The sequence below is a fragment of the Theobroma cacao genome, chromosome 3, assembly GCF_000208745.1.
Source record: "Theobroma cacao cultivar B97-61/B2 chromosome 3, Criollo_cocoa_genome_V2, whole genome shotgun sequence".
NCBI classification, from domain to species: domain Eukaryota; kingdom Viridiplantae; phylum Streptophyta; class Magnoliopsida; order Malvales; family Malvaceae; genus Theobroma; species Theobroma cacao.
Window position 1 is genome coordinate 25,846,488 of NC_030852.1, and position 19,474 is coordinate 25,865,961.

Here is a 19,474-nt window from a genome sequence, read left to right on the forward strand (position 1 = left end):
TTCATGAATTGAATTGAGTTAAATCTTTTATTTATAAAATGACATTAGACTCATCTATTTAATTATTATTTCATTTATTAAAATAATAAATTATTTCTACGTTAATATTTTGAAAATTAAAATCAAATAAATATATGTTATTTATTAATAAAATAAATATAATCGAGTTTATGTTTAAACTTAATTTGAGTTGAATTGCTCGACCCTTGAACACTTCTACCAGTGGCCTGATCAACTACTATATGCTATAAAATTGTAGATTATTGAACAAAAAATCCAATGAAATCTATTGGTATGCGGTAAGTAACCTTGTCTCATAAATCTTGCCTTTTTGTTTTAATATTCAAAATAAAGTCCTTTTAAATTAAAAATATTAAATTTTATTTACAGGACTAATTTATCTATCCGGAATTTATTAGATAAAAAAAGTATTTCCTTTGTTTTCACATGATATTTTATATGTTGATCTTATACAGTCTTAAACTTATGATTCATTTTTTTTGAATATTTTAACACTAATAATACAAATCGGTAGTTTTAATAGACTCATATCAATCATTCCTCAATTATTGTTACTAATGACGTATGAGTTAAGACTCATGACAGAGCAAATTTGTTCGTCTAAGGGAAAGTTAATTGATATGAAGGATGTATGTCTACTCTCTAAGATTAAGAATTAGATGGGCTTTGAAAGATTAAGCAGTCAGATATTTGTTTTGCTCTGTATTAAGAAATTGCCCTTTCTTCTCGAGATGGACAAAACAAGTTCCCAAGTTTCAGAGTTCCATTAACCCACGTGTGAAGCAAATGAGGGAGAAAGGCTCGCCGTCCCAACAAACGTCACAAATCCACAAATCCGAATCAGCAATGTTTGTCGCCAAACCAGGTGCGCAAAGCACTCACTGGCTTACATTAGAGTGGCCGCCAGTAAAAACCGGATAAGTCCACCTTTTTTTCCCTTAATAAACCAACAAACCAGGATAAGCTCAGCCAACAGTACCCCCCAGGCCCCCCCCGTTAATCAAGTTTGACCAAACCAACCTTATCACTGTCAATGTACACCCACATAACAACCGTCCACGTGCCCCGACAAGCTTGTCAAACTCAAGATAACGGTCTGATCGAACCGTTGTTTGTACTCTTGGACACTACTTAAAGCAGCCCTCTTTGTCCCCAAGTTGTTTACGTCAAACTGTTGAACGATCCGAATTCTTGTGAGCGTTGTGAAACTTCTTTAGTTACGTATAGAGAGAGAGAGAGAGAGAGAGAGAGAGTGAAGTTTCCTTGTTTTTGTTTTTCAGTTTTGGTGAACATGGCTAGTAGTGTGCAACTGAGGAGAGAGAATAGCATGCAGGAGAGTCCTAGGAGTCCTGAGGCAAGGGTCGGGATGCAGGTGGAGGATCTGTGGGATGTTCAGGAACCACAGCTTAGTCCTACCGAGAAGCTCAACGCTTGCTTTGAGAGCATCCCTGTCTCTGCTTTCCCCCCTGCTCCTCAAGGTTATTACTTTGCTTATTGTTTCATTATCAAATTATATATATGGAATGGATTATTTGATCATGCACTGATGGTTTTGTATTATGTTTGACTGCTTAAGTTGATCAAGAATTTTGGATTTTTTTTTTCTGGGGTGGTGCTGGTGGTGGTAGTGGTTGGGGCTAAAAGGTTGAAGAATTTTAGTTGATTAGATGCTTTGAGGATACCCAATAAAGAGAAGATTTTTAGTACTAGTAGTTGAAAGAAGGGGGTAAATAAGGATCATTAAAATCTAGTATTAGATTTGATTTACAAAATCCTCTGCTTTATCTAATATTTTTTTGGGAAAAGGTATGTCTTATGTATATCTCTATTTTATAAGAGGATTTCTTGGAATTGTAAGGGGGAGTTTCATTCTTGGGATACCGTAAGTTGGTTCTCCTAATTGAGGAACTTTTTAACTTGATGACAGCGTGACAGTGATATGTATTATGGTTGATAACATATGGAGATTCTGTATCCAGGGATTGAGATAAAATCAGATGCCAGTCTTGCTGAGGCTGTTCAAATACTGGCCCAAAACAAGATTCTTAGCGCACCTGTTGTCGATGTTGATGCGCCTGAGGATGCAACTTGGATTGACAGATACATTGGCATTGTAGAGTTTGCAGGAATTGCTGTCTGGATTTTGCAACAGGTTGAAATATTTGATCTCTTTTCTCTATGAGCCTTTTTGTTGAGGAGAATTGCTAATAGTTTCATAACATCTCATTCATCCAATAGGAGTTTAGAAATAGCATGCGGAAAAAGAAATATGATAAAATTTAATATTTCTTTCTTACTTTTATGACCAGAATATTTAGGTTGAGAGATGCAGTAGTTTGGGCTGTGTTATGGCTCGGTAGATATTTAGTCCCTGTGTTGTCCCCTGTAGTACATTAAATTTGGCATATCTTTTTGTTCCTTTGTTTGTATAGCTTAAGTGAGGGAGAAGCCTTGAAAGTTATCTTGTTAAAAGATGAAGATGGCTTTAACGGAAAACTTCATGGTTTTTTATCATTTGGCATTACTGAGTCTGTAAAGAAAAGAGAACTTCAGTTTATAAATTTACTTATTCTGTTTTACCAATATGATGCAAGAGATTATTTAGCTTATTATTCATCTGAGTTTGCTTTCCTTTCATTTGGGAAACTGAAAATAAATTTTTTAAATCTTGTAACAGTCAGAACCACCTTCACCTAGAAGCCCATCATCTCCTAGTGGAGCTGATTTTGCTGTAGCAGCTAATGGAATAACCTCTGCTGCGGGACTTGGCACTTTGAGCCCTGAAGATGCTGCAATTACTTCTGGAAACTTTTTTGAGGCACTAACTTCCTCTGAGTTTTATAAGAAGACTAAGGTGGTAGTTCTAACCTCTATAACATAAAAGCTTCCTGCCATCTTGAATTCTTTCCCTTTCTTAGTTGTGTATACTGTATAATATCCATGCTAACTTGTGAACATACAGGTTCGTGATATCTCAGGGTCATTCCGCTGGGCCCCATTCCTTGCTTTGCAGAAATCGAACTCCTTTTTGACCATGCTGTTACTGCTTTCAAAGTACAAAATGAAGAGTGTTCCTGTCCTTGATCTGGGTGATGGAAAGATTAACAACATCATCACACAGTCGGCTGTCATTCACATGTTAGCAGAATGCACTGGGCTTCACTGGTTTGAAAGCTGGGGCACTAAGAAACTGTCTGAGATTGGTCTTCCCTCAATGTCACTGAAGCAAATTATCACGGTGAGTGTCTGTTGTCGACATTTTCTTGTTTTTGTATTTTGTGGAATTGAGGCTTTTGCATGCCTATTGCCTTGACTCATGTAATGCTTTATCGAATGTGTTTATTCTCAATAATGCATGTGAAGGAAGACTGCTTTTGTCAGAGGTTGGTGAAATAGCACACCTTCAGTCATGGACCTTACAATACTATTGTGCACTGCAAATTGTTGTATGCTTGAGGCTTGAGAGTCCCATGGCAACTATGTCATCTTTGGCAATGCATGTTATTGACAGTTAGCAATTATCATCCATACTGAGCCCCCCCCCAAAATAAAAAAAAAACAGAACTCCAAGTTACAAGCTTTCTGTAACTTGTATGAAGCTCTAAGTCTTTAATGATGATCTCTAAGGATGCAGCCCTTGTGGTGCTTATTGCAACTTAACTACCGAAATTTTGTTTCTGTATCAGCATCCTGTGGACAAAGTTTGGTATTTCGTCCTGTGCAGTTGGATTTTATGAGGTCAGACCAGTCTTAATTATAATCAATAAGTACTAATTTCTTTTTTCTTTTTACCTTCGCCCTCTTTTTTATTAAGAAAAAAAAAACCTACTGGTGGTCATTTTTGTTTACATATTACGGCCAAATCCTTGTAAAAATCATATTTACAGCCTTACCTGAACTAACGTATAGCACAAGTATTGGTTTGGTACTTGTCAATCAATATTGTTTTGACCACTTCGGAAATTTTAATATGAAGGATTATGTGATCACCAGGCACGCTCACATGATCAAGCCTTCATGAGAGCAAGGTTTCTTGATTTCTTCATGGTTTTCTAGTCTTTATCCCTTTGCATTTCTAACCATTCTTTTTACATAGAACTTCCCTTCAAGTAACATGACCTATTCTTTCGCCATCAAGATGTTAGCAGTCTCTCTTTGTATTTTAGGTACATGAAGATGAACCAGTGCTTCAGGCATTTAAGTTAATGAGGAAAATGAGAATTGGAGGCATTCCTGTTGTCGAACGGGGAGGAAAAAAAGCTGTGGGTAATATAAGCCTTAGAGATATACAGTTCCTTTTAACTGCACCAGAGATCTACCACGATTACAGGTTTGTGATGAATCATGCATTAATGCTGCAACATTGGCCATGAATCATTTTGAAAACTTTTACTTCACTTTGGATTTTTGGTCTTAGGTGTTCTAAATTAAGTCCTTATGATGTACAGATATATCACGGCGAAGAACTTCCTAATAGCAGTTAAAAAGTACTTGGAGAAGCATGACAAGAGATCGCCAATGTTGAGCGGCATGATAACTTGCAAGAGAGACAAAACAATCAAAGAGTTGATTCAGACACTGGACTTGGAGAAGATCCATCGGGTGTATGTTGTGGATGATGAAGGGAATTTGGAAGGAGTGATCACGCTTAGAGACATCATTTCAAGGTTAGTACACGAGCCCCGGGGCTACTTTGGTGATTTCTTTGATGGTGTGTTGCCTCTACCTGAGAACAGCAGGGTTTAAGAGTAACCAAAATTTGTATGCTCTGGCTGTTTCCTGTGACTGACTTCCATTGCTTTGTGATCCTGCATTTGTTGTTTGGCGCTGTGTTGGAGAGACTAATTGGATATGCAGATAGTAACATAGACGAGCCTCTGTAATTAATTTTACTGGTGAGTTCTGTATCGACAGGTTCCAGTTTCTGTAAATTTTGGTGTTTTCAGGAACTCCATCTCGACGAACTTCTGTGTTGCAATCTAATAATAACAAGTCATCTTCTGGTTTTCTTCTTCAATGAGTACCTAATCATAGTTCCCAATATTTTGTTCCGAGGCATAAACAAATAACAAAAATGTTGAAAAAAAATTATAGAATTGATTTCATCTGGCCTAGAATTAAACTAACCTTCGACCAATTTTATAAAATTTTAATGTTGATAATATTCTTTTATATATTTAAAATCAGATCAGACAATAATAGTTCAAAGTTTCGGTTCATTGGGTCAATGGTTTGACAGTTTGGGCTAGTTATAGTATTTTAAAATATTATAAAAAAGATTTTATAATATTTAAATATTTTGAATAATTGTACAGATTATAATTTATAATATAAAAATTAGATATTCATTATCATTGAAAAAATTGAAAAGAAAGGTAAGCTTATAAATATTATTTTTACAAAATTTTATACAATAGATTTTTTTATAACTTTTTAATGAAAATGACAAAAGAATTAATAATTAGTATGCAAAAATTAAATTAAATATAATTTTAAAAAGATCATATTTAATTGACTCGAGTCCAATAAAACATTGGATGAGTCGGTCAGTATTTTTTTAAAATCCAAGAGATTAATACGAATTTTTTTCAAGTCAATTACACAAGTTATCTAATTAAAAAAACTGATTCGAGTTAATAGTCGAATTACCAGATTAATCAATCAAAAAATAATAATAAGACTGGATCAATTTTAATAACTATGTTTAAAGTAATAAAAATGCAAGAAAATTTTCTTTGTGGGGAAGGTGTGTTTCAAGATTTCATATTTAAAGGTTTTTTCCGTGACAAAGTATTGAGGCATTAGGCATGTTCTGGTACAAACCGTAAATGTCACCTACATTTATGATTTCATATATGCTAGTATTTCATCATGATCATATTATATATGTTAACATGAACAAAACATAAGGACTCAAAAAGAAGAAATGAACAAACCTAAAGAATGGGCCTGGGCCTCCATTGCACATTCTAAGCCTAAAACACAGTTTGGAGTTTGGACTCCAATATTTTAACAATCTTCCCCCTTGACCCCTTCCTTATATCTACTATGAAGGAGGCCAAGTCCTTGCGCAAATAAGTTTTGAGCTCAAGCCACTAGGCTGATAACTTTGATGGTAAAATAGGGAGAATTTGTAATTAAAAATGAAATTGGATTGATGCCCTTGGAGGCTCTGGGTACAAGTTCAGCAATAGATTGTACAATAAGCCACCAGGCACGTTCATTGCTAGCAAGGAGCCGACCTTTCCTGAGCAACCATTTTCGTTATAGACAATTTTCCTCATTGTAGCTGGAAAGGTAGTATTCCTTATGCTGCATGAATAGGCGACAATTGTGCGGCTATTCCGAAGTTTATACACCAGCAATCTTCTGCTCACAGCTGCTGCAATGTCTGCTTTATCAACAAAATTCCAATGAAACCAGTCCAAATTGCAAAGGGAGTCTATCTTACCACATGCCAGGTTGCATTTTGGTGACTTGGGTGAATTACCCAAGGGGTAAAATTGGTTGACATCTGCACCATCTGCAGCTGCCATCTCCATCACTATCCATATCCCATATCCCTTTACCCTTTCTCGTTTGGTTAGCCATCACGAATTTTGCCCCTAATGGTCAACAAAGCATGAAACACTTCTTTGGCCTCCGAAAAATGCCACATTAACCACCAGTGATAACTGGACAGGGTGCCACCCCCCAAATTCCTGAGTTTGTCTTCGGTGTACCACCAAGGGATGTGATAACTGGTGCACATGGACCCTGCAATTTATTCGTGAATAGGCAGAATAACAAATGACTTGTCCAAGAAAGTTGCAATTAATACGAATCTTCGACCAAACAAGGTCCGTTGAGTTCTTGTTGTGAACAAAGACAATGCACGTTTATTTGCTACATAATGTCTGAGAAAAACATGTGGGTTTATTTACGATTTCCTGTTGCTGGGAAGCAGGGTGGCCCTGTTCCACGTCCCACTCGTTGTCAGCCCGGGGTTTATGCTCTATACATTGTTCTTCAGCTATAGGCAAACGCTCTCATCAAAATGAAGATCATTTCAATAGTTTCTACTGTTTTGCAACTGATAACAATTGATTCACATAGTTTTTGGTACCAAATGCCAGAATGGAAACGAAAGGGCACGGAAATTATGATTTAGTTTGGATTAAAACTGTCGTGTTTCGGTTGAGGTGCTGGGAGAGGGTTTTCATTTCAAGAAAGCTACAGCAGAAAATGAATTCCAAATTCCCCAAAGACCAGAAACATTAACTCCCTGCTTTTAGCAAAGGTGAATGGAGTGCTCGGACAATTTATGTGGGTGGGATTCAACTTTTCGTATGGCTGCAGTGTTGTTGCAAAAGTCACCTGCCCAATTATCCCTGAAATTGTTGGCGAGACTCTCGGGGCACGTTTGCCCAACATTTGAAGTATTTTTCACTTTCCATCAATCTTTTCTAAAAACCAAAAGCACAGGAAACGTAAGCATATTCTCAAGGCTCTAACTAAAACCATAAAGCCATAGGTTTCCCAAATGAACATTCAGGCTTCCACCAAGGAAGCTTCCACTACATCTTCATGCAATGCAAGCACAAGATATTATCCCTCCTTTATCCCACCCAACTTCCTTTTACTCTTTAGCCTTGTTCCCCTTTTTTGTCCATTTGTTTTACTTCAATCCAAACTAACAAAGCTATGCATTTGATGCAAGAGCACCGGTGCTTTCTTCCCCCCTCTATTTGCAAGCCCATGGGCATGTACTTGAAACGCCTGAGATTTTTTGTTACCATATACCAACCACCGACCAAGATAAGCAAACTACTATACCCTACATGTAGGAAAAGCAAGCAGTCTAGCCTCCCCTCCTGATTTGAGTTCCCTTCATAAACTGGGTGTAGTAAATAAGTGAAAATGGATCCAAGTTTCACAAAAGGCCTTCCTCCGTCCAACAACTTTATGATCATTAATAACATGGTGCTCCCATTTTCCATGTTTTTTTTTTGGTGGAGTAACTACAGCAATTATCCCTGTTATGATTCTAAGAACAGTTTTGCATGTCCCCATTTTCGTTTTTGTTCAGGATGTTCCCATTTAAAATTAATTAAACTGTACCCTCCTCAGAGTATTTACATGAAGGGAAACAGAGAACCATCTGCTGCAAGATGGGACCAAAAAAATTTCACAATACTCGACAACGTATCGGTCCTACTTGCCTTCCACCTATGCATATAACAGGTATAACATCTGAATTAAGCTTTTAAATACTGAAATGCTCATCCATGCTTGCTGATACCACTAACTCTAAAATACTAATGCAAAAATTTGAACCTTGTATCCTGTGGGCCTTTGTCGTCCACATAATTCTCGGATGGTATTAACTCACACCTATGAATGGTGCAACTTACTTCCTGTCAATGAATCCAGACATCTTCTATGGTGTTGAAGCAAATAATATAATCCTCTCATAACAGGAAAGGGGTTACACTGATCCCTTCCAGAAGTCCAGCATTGTACATGAATTTAGATTAGCATTCCCAAAGCTATAAGTTCTTGCAGCTCCCTTTATTCGTCACCTAGCTTTACAGAAATTACATTGGGGTAATGTTGTGTTCATTCTTTCGATCAGATCGTTCCTTTAAAGTACTGAATCTCCTAATTATGCTAATGCACATTCCCATCAGATCAAATTAACAGCAGAACTCAACTAAACATTTTTACCAGCTTGATTGCTCATTCGATCACATTTGATAAATGCTTCTTGCAGAAAACAATTCTTTTCAAGACTGCATGGCTAAACCTGAAATGGTCCTAAACTCTTTTCTTTCCCTGGTTATACCAAAGATGCAGTTCCCATTAAAAACTTAGACAACAGATGTAGAAATCAACAGTGAAAGAGATGTAGCCCATTCCTTTAAGACAGTCATAACCAGATATTACTTCATGTTAAACAAAAAACCTATCGTGTAAAATCTTACCAGAAGGTATTATCAAAGTGAAATGGCAGAATTGGGAATCAAAATATATTTATTTGTTGCAATCCTACAATATATAAACATTGGTATTAGTCCATATATTACATAGTGACCGGCTTTTGTTCCACTGGCACATAAATTCAGGCACTTAAGAATGCTATGTGCACGTGAACAATAGATATGCCAGGCTCTCAACTGGTCTGTGAAGCAAGGCAATAAGAAAGGTGATATTATTGCTACAATGCTAATGGTGATTCATGAAATAAAATACATGAACCAAGACAAATCCACACATAAAAGAAACTATAGACTATAAACCATGTACAAGATACAGTATATAAAGGGATGACAGTTAACTTTCACAAAAACCTGTGTTTATAACATCAAACAGACAGAATAAAAAACATGTCATCAGATACATAAATAGGCGAACTCTGGCTCCAGCTAATCCTTCATAAGCGCAAGGTCCATACCTGTACCAAGAGTCCTGTACCCTATGTACCCTTTCTTCTCATATGGTGAAGAACAAGAGGTGATCCTTCAAACAAATCCAATAGATAATTTTCTAAATCCTCTGGTGTATACTTAATGTATTTTCCAGCATGCCTTCCACTCTCCAGCTGACTCCCAAACCTCCCCATGAAGGAGCGGTAAGCTGGAATTACTTTTTCTGATATAGAAATTCGAAGTTCTTCGCGAAGTTGAGAATCTGGGACCTTCCAAGCTGTCTGAATCCTGTATATTTCTTCAAAACATGCATTGAAGCTCTTAAATCTTTCCTTCAAGGCTACCTTGGAAGCATTATTAGAGCTACCACCAATTCCTTCGTCCTTCAAACAGTTGAGAGCTTTGGTCCAACAAGCCCTAAGATAACTTGTAGCATACTGGCGTATCTGACCACGCCGCTTACGAACCCAATTGTCTCCCAAAAGCTTTCCTAGCTCAGAATCCTTCACCTTCTGCACTATATACAAAATATTATTCATCAAAAATGTACAATGTAATGCACCATCCTCATAAAGTTTCGATTTCTCCTCAAGATTGGATTCCAAAGAGGATATCAACAACAACAACCGTTTAGCAAATGGAGTCATAGTGTCCAACTCACTATCTTCATTCTGCAATCCATCTGCTTCATCCTCATCACACTCTAATAACGAGTTCAAAGTCTCACTATAATCCACAAGCAGTTTCACATAATTCATCACATAACGTGTAAGAGGATGAATCTCCCCTTTCTGCATAGGTTTCTTTGAAGCCTCATTCTTCACAGCATTCTCAAACTCCACAAAAGTCCCTTTCGCTGCATCCCCTAGTCCAGCCAGAACTCCCTTGGCCTCACTACACACAAATTCATCTATTACCATCATCTCAAAATCCGGCAATGCATCTGCCAGCACATCATACATATCCAAAATCCTAAACAGCTTCTCAGATGATCTTTTCCCAATCGCCACAGCCTCCCCAAAATTCATCAACTGCATCATACACCCTTTAGCTGTCTCATTAAAACAAATCTCTTTAATCGAATCGGACCCATTAAAAATTTGATCACAAAGCCTTTTTTCCCCATTCAGAAGAACCCTAGCAGAAATCTTAACCGCCTGAATCCACTTCTTCATCTTTTCATCCAAAGCTCTCCACTCAATCTTCTGAACTTCCTCAATACTCAACTTCTCAACTCCGAGAATCACCAGACACTCATCCAAAGCATCACGCCTAACATTACTATAACCTTGAACACACTCTTTTTCATACCCGGACCGGATCATCCGGTCTGCAATTTCTTTCAACTCCACAACAGCATCAGCATTTATCAAATCCACACACAAATCATCTCCCAAACTCGCTCCTCGCTCGTGAAAGCACCCTCTTTCGCTATCAACCTCTCCAAAACTCTCGAATTCCTCATCAATTTCCCCTTCATTCGCGGCGAAAGAAAGGGAAACCCTCCGGATCGAACCGTAAAGCCTATCTAAATCAAGCGGGACGGTATTTCTAATCAGAATAAGTCGAAACTCATCTTCCAGTCTCGACATGGCCATCTGAATAGCGGTCTCAGCCCGGTCCATGATTTCGTTATTGGACCGAATCGACATATCGACAACCAATTGAAGGATTTCGTCAACAGCCGAGAGGTACTCGGCGGCTTCATCGGGAGAGTCTTCCCAAGGAAGAGAGTGGCGGGAAGCGTCAGGGTTGGAGGAGGAAGAGTCCCACCGAAGGATAACTTTCTCGGCGGCGTCGAAGCGGACGCTAGTTTTGTTGGAGTCGTCGTTGATTAAATCGGAGATGTTGGACAAACGGTTGTCGAAGCTCGAGAAAATCAAGAGCATGTCTTCACGAACCTCTTTCGGAGTGTTGAGACTCTTCACGATCTGCTGGGCCGTCGCCATGACCCGGTCCTCGCCGCCCGCGCCAAGGCTCGTCGTAGTCGTGGCCATGGTCGATGCTTTTAGTCCTCTACTGGACTCCGTTCTCCGGTTTTCTTTAACCCTTTTTTGAGAAACGATTTGGGGATTGCGGGAGCCGGCTACACTTCAGAGTTGAGGAAAAGTGGAACCGGCCATTTTTTGGGTTTCGGTTCGATGAGGATTTCCCTTTTTTTTTCTTCTCTCGGTTTCCTTCTTTCCTGTTGTCAGAACTGAAACTGAAAGTTTGGAAGGAATTTGGCTTGGCCGGCTGGTTTGGGAAAGGAAATGTAACGTCAGGGGAAGTCTTATCGTGCTCCAGAATACAACCGCAGGACGAGCAAGGGCAAAGGGTTTGGGGAAATGGGGGATTTCTCTACAGTTATTTTCTCTACGGTTTTGGTTCTCTTACTCTTTTGGATTGGGTTTTGCCAGCTTGGGGGCCCTCCTTTTTGTTGTCTGACCCAATGCAAAGTCTTTTGTTTTTTACTATTATTTCTTTTCCATGTAAGAAACTTTGAGTGATTGTGTCTACAGTACCGTCAGAGTTACTAACATCTGACGCAAAAATAATATATATATATATATATATATTTTAAATCTTACTCTATTAAACTATTATTACCTATCGATAACGATATAAGATTTTTATTTAAATATATTAACAAGATGTGCTTTGATATGATTTCGGTCATCATCTAATGTATTTTAGTAAGGTTTCGATAAAACAATTGATTTGGGTCGACATTTCTTTGATTACATCTAAATCGATGACTTTTTAAAGTTTATTAAAAACACTAATTAGGTAATTGATCTTACATTAAATATAACCCTTTTATCTCATAAATTCAACCTCACATATATTTATTTATTTAAATATAGGGACCTTGTTTTTTTTTTTTTTTCCTTTGAATTTTCCATCGCGGCTCACTAGTTGTTAAATGTCCGAAGGTGGTTGCAAAATGGTTCACATTTCAATCAACAAAACCGCCTACCTGCTGGTTAGGAGGATGCCCCGATTTTAAATAATAATGTTATATGTTCCACTTGTGTAATTGTCAACTCAAAGCCGCCAATGGGAGATTAGATCTTTTTCTAGGCAAAAGCAAAGCATCAAGCACCCCTTGAGGGCTCGGGGCACACAGTTAGCTGTTGATCCTGCAAAGCTGAGTCCATATCCGGACCTGATAAGGGTGAGTGAGTCTCTTGTCAAAATTATTTTGCCTCACCTAACACGGTCGATCAAGTTTGTATTCACACTACATTAGAGAAGCCGACGGCTAAGACTTTGAAGTTTCTTCTGTTTTTTGTCATTTTCATTAAACAATTAGATATTAGATGTGTTGGGAACATGAATTTTCGGGTTCAGAATCAAGGCAAGACAAATGCTTTTGATGTTAAGTAAACAAGTCAATCCTTTATTAATTGTGCTACTATCTTATTTTCACATGATAATCAGTGTGAAAGTGCTCAAGGATTTTCAAATTAAATTAATTAAACTAACCCGCCATTTCAACATCTTTCCTGGGCTGTCCTGTTAAGATCAATTCATGGAGGATGATGAAAACCATGGAAGCTGTTGTAAACCAGATTAATTTTATTTTGGGCATGCAAAGATTATATTCATACAAATTGATCCATTTTCTATTCCAAAAAGGTTAACGAGAATTTCATAGTATTTACTGCGAAGATTACACGAGGAATCGTACATGCAACCTACAATGGCAGAACCTTTTGTTTGTGAAAGCGGTTACTTTACCTTGAAAATGGTTGTCTTTGTCACGTGGAGCCAACTGAAAATGAATTCCATTTTGGGCTAAGCTGACTTGACGTGTCCGTCGGAATCAAGACTCTAACTACAGATTGAATTGCAGCTACACCCATAGAAAACTTGTCATGTGCATTAACCATCACTTTAGGTTTGAATATGTCAATTTTACCAAACTTTGGATGACTCATATGATATCGAAGCAAAACAGAATGACTCAAAAAAATTTGAAGAGTCAAACTAGAATCATTAGGCCACCATGGGTAACACCAAATATCTTTGCATGTGAGATACGGCTATTAATATCCTTATGATTATAACAAGACATTGCAACACTCTCTCTCATATTTAATAGAAATTAAATACAAGTAAAACTCTGATCAACCTTGTCAAACCCTTGAACTTTCAGTGCTTATGATCCAACCAGGCGAAACACGAAGGAACCCTGGCTATTGGCTACTGGCTACAGGTCCATTTCATGTGGATCAAACACTCAAACTTGGCTTTTGGTCATGGTCAATCTCAAATAATCTATGATTCCACAACTGTCAAAAGCATAGGTAGATAAAACCAAAGCAAAGCACTCTTTCTTCTTCCACAGGGCACTGTTGCTATTAGAAGAAAACCTGAAACAATATGCATATTTACTATTTAGTTCAAGCATCCAATTATTGCTTTCAGGAGACATAATTCCTTTTCCCCACTCAACCATTTTTACCACTACTGCCAACATTTTCATTGATCTCAAAATATCGGCTTCACATGCTTCTTTAACAATATTTTACCCATTTTTTAAAGTACCAAACGAAGTACAACCAAATGTAGTGCCTAAAGCGATATTTCTGATTATAAGTCTTCTGTCCTGATTTTGACATGGGTAGTTCCATTGCTCCATCAGATAATTGCTACTAAGTTATTTTCATTTGCTACATACTTTGATATCCACTCTTGAAAAGTCTCAGAATTAGTGATGGCCGTCCACTACTGCTAACATTTTTATTAATACATATCAGCTTCACATGTTTCTTTAAATATATTTTCCTTTTCTAAAGTACCAAAAGTAGGTACAACCAAATAGTGCCTAAAGTTATATTCTGATTCTAATTCTTCTATCCCAGTTTTGACATTGCTAGTCCTATAGCTCCTATTAGTTAGTCATGCCACTCAAAGTTATGCTAATTTGCTCCATACTTTAGTACTCTCTCTCGTGGAGACAGTATAGTTACACAAAAGGAAAATGAAAGGAGAGGCTGTGTGTGTGTGTTTGGTGGGAATGTTGGGGGTTTTGACTGGATTAGGGGTGGAAGGTCATTTTATTCATTGGCCCTTCTCCTTATCCCTTGTTTCCCTCACATAGGCAGGTTAAACAAATAAAGGTTAACATAATATGCTAGCTGGAAAAGTTGTTCACCAAGATTACAGATGAAGTCAAATCTAGAGAACACTGGACTTTGAGGGGAAAGCTGTGCGTCTGTACCATTCTATGCGATATCATTGGTAAATTACACTGCATACATTTCCTGGGAGAAAAGTCCATTTGATGTCTCACCCTGAAAAAAAAAATAAGAAAACATATTTAGATTAGCAAATCTGAAAGAGACATATCTTTATACTGCCTAAACTATAACTGGAATTGAAAAGGAAAGTTAGAGTAATGACCCAAATTAGACAACTGATCTCTTATACAGTACATAGACTTCAGCATTGTATCCAGGGTTTCTTTAGCTAATTGGAATTTCAAATCCAACTCTTCTTGGGGAGCCTGTGTATCATTTTGGAGCTGCATAAAGTGCAAGATAAAATCATCTTATCACCGCTTTGGGAGAATAGAGAAAGTTGTGCTGCTAAAGAAGACTATATGTTTCAGTAAGCATTTTAAAGATGTTTATTTACCCAATGTCATAGTTAGTAAAAATTTCCAATCTTCAACAAAGAGGCATCAATGGCAACTAACTTGCCAACAAAACTGATACCTTCAAATTGATAACAGCCACCGGCTCTGTCACTTCACTGTCCTGATTCCCCATATTCCAAGTCATTGCCTTTAAGCGTGGTAAAGAAACCTGAATATGATTGATTTTAAAATTAGGATTACATAGTGCATCCAATGCAATTGAGATAAATGTGCTTGTAATAGACCATAATAAATATCTGACCTCATCCTTGTGTATCTCTGCCCGCCACTCTTTTTGAAACTTTTGCAACAAAAGTGTCAATAGCCTTTGTAATTCAGGAAGAACCTCATGTGGAAAGAGCTTTTGGATATCATCTTTGCTGATATTCTCATACACACATCTGCGGATTAACATGCGGAGACATACAAGAAGCTGCAAAGGAGAAGCACACATAATTATTCTTACTAAGTTGGGTTGATTAACAACAACTAGATAAGTTAAAAGATTTAATGCATTTTGAGCACGTAATGGATAAATGCCAATTTGAAGAAAAATTATAAAAATTTTATACTCAATATTAGGTTCACAACTGCAATTTCGAATATGAGGGGCATAAGCATTTGAAACCAAAATAGGAATCAATATCATTTTTTTTTTCCCTTTTAAGTCGAGAGCATGTTGCATCAGATAATGAGAAATATCAGTGTGGCGCAACAGTTTATTTGAAGAGCCAAAGTCTATGGAAAGCAAAATCCAGAAAACAACCCGCGGAAATAATTCCAATGAAAATTCCAGCACATAGCAATCACAACTCAATTCCACCATCTTGATGCCAACTAGAGATATTTGAGTATAAGAAAACCAATGATACTGAAACTTAATCTACAAAATTCTTCCTCTTACTTACTTGTTTGCTTTCTCTACCAGTATTAGTCAAAACTAGCATCCTGTAGAGATAACTATGGAAATGGGCAATAATATCCAAGTAAAATCTATTGCTTAGTAAAAACATGGTACTTTAAGCAAGTAATAATAGCGAAATACAAGTCTTTTTGCATATATAGAGAGTGTGTGAGTGCCCGAGGGAGCGGTTAATTACGGGGTCGAGGTCGGAGTCGTTTTGGAGCTGAAGCATTTCGCAGATGAGGCGGCGGTCATCGGCGTCGAGGCCAGTCTTGCGAGTTTTCCAGAGGGATTGAAGAATGTATTCCACCGATTCTTTGGAGTTCGCTCTTACTAACAGCGGTAGATGTCCCCACAGCGTCCGCTCCATTTATTATCTTCTACCCACTTCAAAATTTGATGCTCAGCAGCTCAAAGCTCTTTTAGGAGAACAAGAAAAAAAATAGAAAAAACACCTGCGTAATTGGATTTTCCTCGCCCTAATGACACAGAAATCTGCAGCTCAACTCAAGGCCCTCGACGGAAGTTACGCCGAGACTTAAGACCGTAGAAATTGAAAGTAAGCCACCAGGGATGAGGGAACCCAACTTCTTCTGGAGCTTCTTTTAAGAGGGCCCTTGGGCCCAAATAGTCGGGGGCCCAACTCACTGTTGAGAAATCTAGCCTTACAAATTATATTCTGCAGGAATACAAGGCAATGAGAAAATGCAAAGAAATAAACATAATTATGTGTATTCTCTGAGATTTTTGGCATCAAATCTGTAGCACTAGCTTTGTTCTTATAGACAAGCAATTACTTTGGACCTATGGATTTGCTTGCTTATCCCTCATCAGGTTATAACACGAGAAAATGAAATGAAGAATGGCTCAGATGCTTGAACTAGAAGATTGCAGAATTTCTTGCACAAAAGAATTAATTTTCTATTAATGAACTATGAAAAATTACAACTACAACATTTGGACTTACATTATTTGTAATAAAGAGGAAAAATCGGTGATGGAGAAATAATCAGACCAGTGGCCATAGAAAATATCAGGTGACAAAATTATTAGAACCTTCAACAATATTTATTTTAAGTTTTAACATCACCAATAATCACCACAAGAACAGCTCCCATCTTTGAAATGGTGGAATCTACTGGCATCTCTCACGACAATTTCCCGTCGAGTAACCAGAGCTATCAACTTAATAGCATTGTGGCAGTCGTTACAAATTTGATGGCTCTGCACGATTTGCAGAGGTAATCCATTCGTAGTATTTATCAGTCCAAAAGCTATTGCTAATTTCTCGCTGTGGTACAACAACACACGCTGCTCCTGTTCGTCCACATCAGGAAGCAATGTTTTCTCCTCAGGAACATAACCATGCTTTGAAATTTCGAGTACCAAGCTATCAACTTTCTGGTAAATCTCATTTGTCTGGACATGGCATTTGTCTCCTGAAAGGAAAACGTGTGATTGTTTGTTAACTTCAATCCAACTGCAGGCTGGAAGCATTCTCAATCCCTTCCTTTTCAAAGTCTGTAAAACAGCAGCTGCTTCCTTTAACTTGCCAGATTGGTTGTAGATATTCAAAAGCACAACATAATTACTAAGCTTTTCAGGTTCCATTCCGTACAGTTTCTCAGCTGCAAATTTCCCAAGCTCCAAATTCCCATTGACACGACTAGCTGTTAGCAAAGCTGCCCACATGTTTGCTGTAGGCTTGAAGGGAGAACCTCTTATCAAAGCAAAGGCTTCATCTAGAAGTCCCTCTTGACCTAATAGTTCAATCATACAAGCGTAATGCATTGCACGCGGCTTGATCTTATGATCTCTACTCATGGACTGAAAAATTTCCCAACCACGTTCAAATAATCTCGAATAGCTACAAGCAGATAACACAGCAAGAAAAGTAATATGGTTAGGTCTCATTCTTTCTCGAAGCATTTTCTCAAACAAGTCCACAGCCTCAGCTCCCCGACCATGATTACCATACCCCGCAATTAAAGCATTCCAAGATATGGTATTCTTGCAAGGCATCCTATCAAAAACACGTCGAGCATCTTCTATTCTCCCCCATTTGCTATAGAAGTCCACAAGAGCTGTGTTAGCCACTATATCCAACCCAAAACCATAACGAACTAGACCTGCGTGAGCTTGCTTAGCATGTTCAATTGATGCTAACCTTGAACAAATTCTTATAATCATTGAAAACGTAAAATGATCCATCTTAACACCAGAATCATGCATCGCATAAAACATACTCAGCGCTTCCTCACTGTAACCATGGAGAGCATAACCTGCTATAATGGAATTCCATCCTACAGTAGTCTTCTCTGGCATGTCAGCAAAAACCCATTGTGCATCCTCGATGCTGCCACACTTACTATACATGTCAATCAGTGCACAAGACACAAAGATATCTTCATCAACACCCATCTTCACCGCACATGAATGCAGTTGCCTTCCTACTGAAATGAGTTCCAACCCTGCAGATGCCCGAATCATCGTGGCAAAAGTTCGAGATCCACAGTCAGAGAACTCCTCCCACATAATCAGAAACAACCTAAACGCCTCCAAGTAATCCCCAAAATCCACCAGCCCCACGGTGATGGTATTCCATGAAACCAAATTCCTCTCCGGCATTTCATCAAATAACTTACGCGCATCGATCATCATCCCACATTTTACATGCATAAGCAGCACCCTGTTACTCATATACTGATCTGGCTCAAACCCATTATTTATCATGTAATTAAACACTCTCTTCACTGCTCTAACAGAACCCAACCCAATACACGCGCTCACTAGTGCGTCATATGTGCTTAAACCCACATCAAAACCACCTTCAAGTTCCAAAATCTCAAACAATTCAAGCGCTTCTCGATACCTATTACACAAAGCCAACTTCTCTATCTGACTACAAAGCCCCACACTGGGTTTCCTAACCTGAGTCTCTTCTGTTTCTTTCATTTCAGGATTAGTATTCCTAGAAGGTTTCGGCTTGGGCCGCCGCGGCTGCAGCCCATGCTCTAGTGAAAAACACATGATTTTATCAAATGGGTAACTCCGTTTTCTCCGATCGAACCGAAAACAATAACCGGAAAAAAAAGGCTTTGTTGTGAAAACCTTATTGTTTGATGACGGAAAGCTACAACTAGTCTGCATTTGATCTAATGACATGCATTGGTATTGAGCGAGTGGGATTTCCATGATTGAAAATTAAAGATAAAGCAGCGATTCTAATAAGAGATAACAAACTGTACCTTTGAAGAGAAGGGTCTGTAGAGTTAAAGAGAAACTTTGACGTTGGAGTTGGAGTTTTTTTGAGGTGAAGAAAGGAAGAGATTTGCTTGGTGTAGTTGCTTTCATGTTCTTAATAAGAAAGAAAACAAATGTGGGTTTTGAGAGACTTTGAGCATCGAGATATCCGCCCTGCGTGTACTGTTAAAAAAAGCAGTTGTGGTGCTTCCAACTACCTTCGCCAGATATTTGGGAGAAACAACGAATCCCCAAAATGACATTGCGTTTCCT

At 38.0% G+C, this 19,474-nt stretch overlaps 4 protein-coding genes across 6 annotated transcripts; 1 reads left to right on the plus strand and 3 right to left on the minus strand.

Annotated features, from left to right (window-relative positions):
• On the plus strand, window positions 1,180-5,038 carry LOC18605094 (SNF1-related protein kinase regulatory subunit gamma-1). The gene is made up of 6 exons (XM_007037906.2): window positions 1,180-1,499; window positions 2,001-2,173; window positions 2,699-2,875; window positions 2,984-3,259; window positions 4,188-4,351; window positions 4,470-5,038. Exons 1-6 carry the CDS (start codon window positions 1,313-1,315, stop codon window positions 4,765-4,767), a joined length of 1,275 nt encoding a protein of 424 aa, XP_007037968.2. The 5' UTR covers window positions 1,180-1,312; the 3' UTR covers window positions 4,768-5,038.
• On the minus strand, window positions 9,159-11,818 carry LOC18605096 (exocyst complex component EXO70B1). Its single transcript, XM_018118002.1, has one exon. It carries the CDS (start codon window positions 11,423-11,425, stop codon window positions 9,476-9,478), a length of 1,950 nt encoding a protein of 649 aa, XP_017973491.1. The 5' UTR covers window positions 11,426-11,818; the 3' UTR covers window positions 9,159-9,475.
• Window positions 13,362-19,440, minus strand: LOC18605097 (COMM domain-containing protein 9). 3 transcript variants are annotated; one of them, XR_001927224.1, is made up of 7 exons: window positions 19,207-19,440; window positions 16,155-16,637; window positions 15,317-15,487; window positions 15,134-15,223; window positions 14,820-14,940; window positions 14,638-14,710; window positions 13,362-13,786 (listed from the first exon to the last, which is right to left on the minus strand). XR_001927224.1 is itself a non-coding variant. In XM_018118132.1 (6 exons), exons 2-6 carry the CDS (start codon window positions 16,326-16,328, stop codon window positions 14,706-14,708), a joined length of 561 nt encoding a protein of 186 aa, XP_017973621.1. In that variant the 5' UTR covers window positions 16,329-16,637; window positions 19,207-19,440; the 3' UTR covers window positions 14,325-14,705. The 3 variants fall into 3 exon arrangements, 1 of the variants encoding a protein (XP_017973621.1); XR_001927223.1 differs by having other exon boundaries at window positions 13,425-13,786; window positions 14,572-14,710; XM_018118132.1 differs by lacking the exon at window positions 13,362-13,786 and having other exon boundaries at window positions 14,325-14,710.
• On the minus strand, window positions 16,855-19,209 carry LOC18605098 (pentatricopeptide repeat-containing protein At5g50390, chloroplastic). The gene has a single exon (XM_007037913.2). The coding sequence runs from the start codon at window positions 19,151-19,153 to the stop codon at window positions 17,045-17,047; it is 2,109 nt and encodes a 702-aa protein (XP_007037975.2). The 5' UTR covers window positions 19,154-19,209; the 3' UTR covers window positions 16,855-17,044.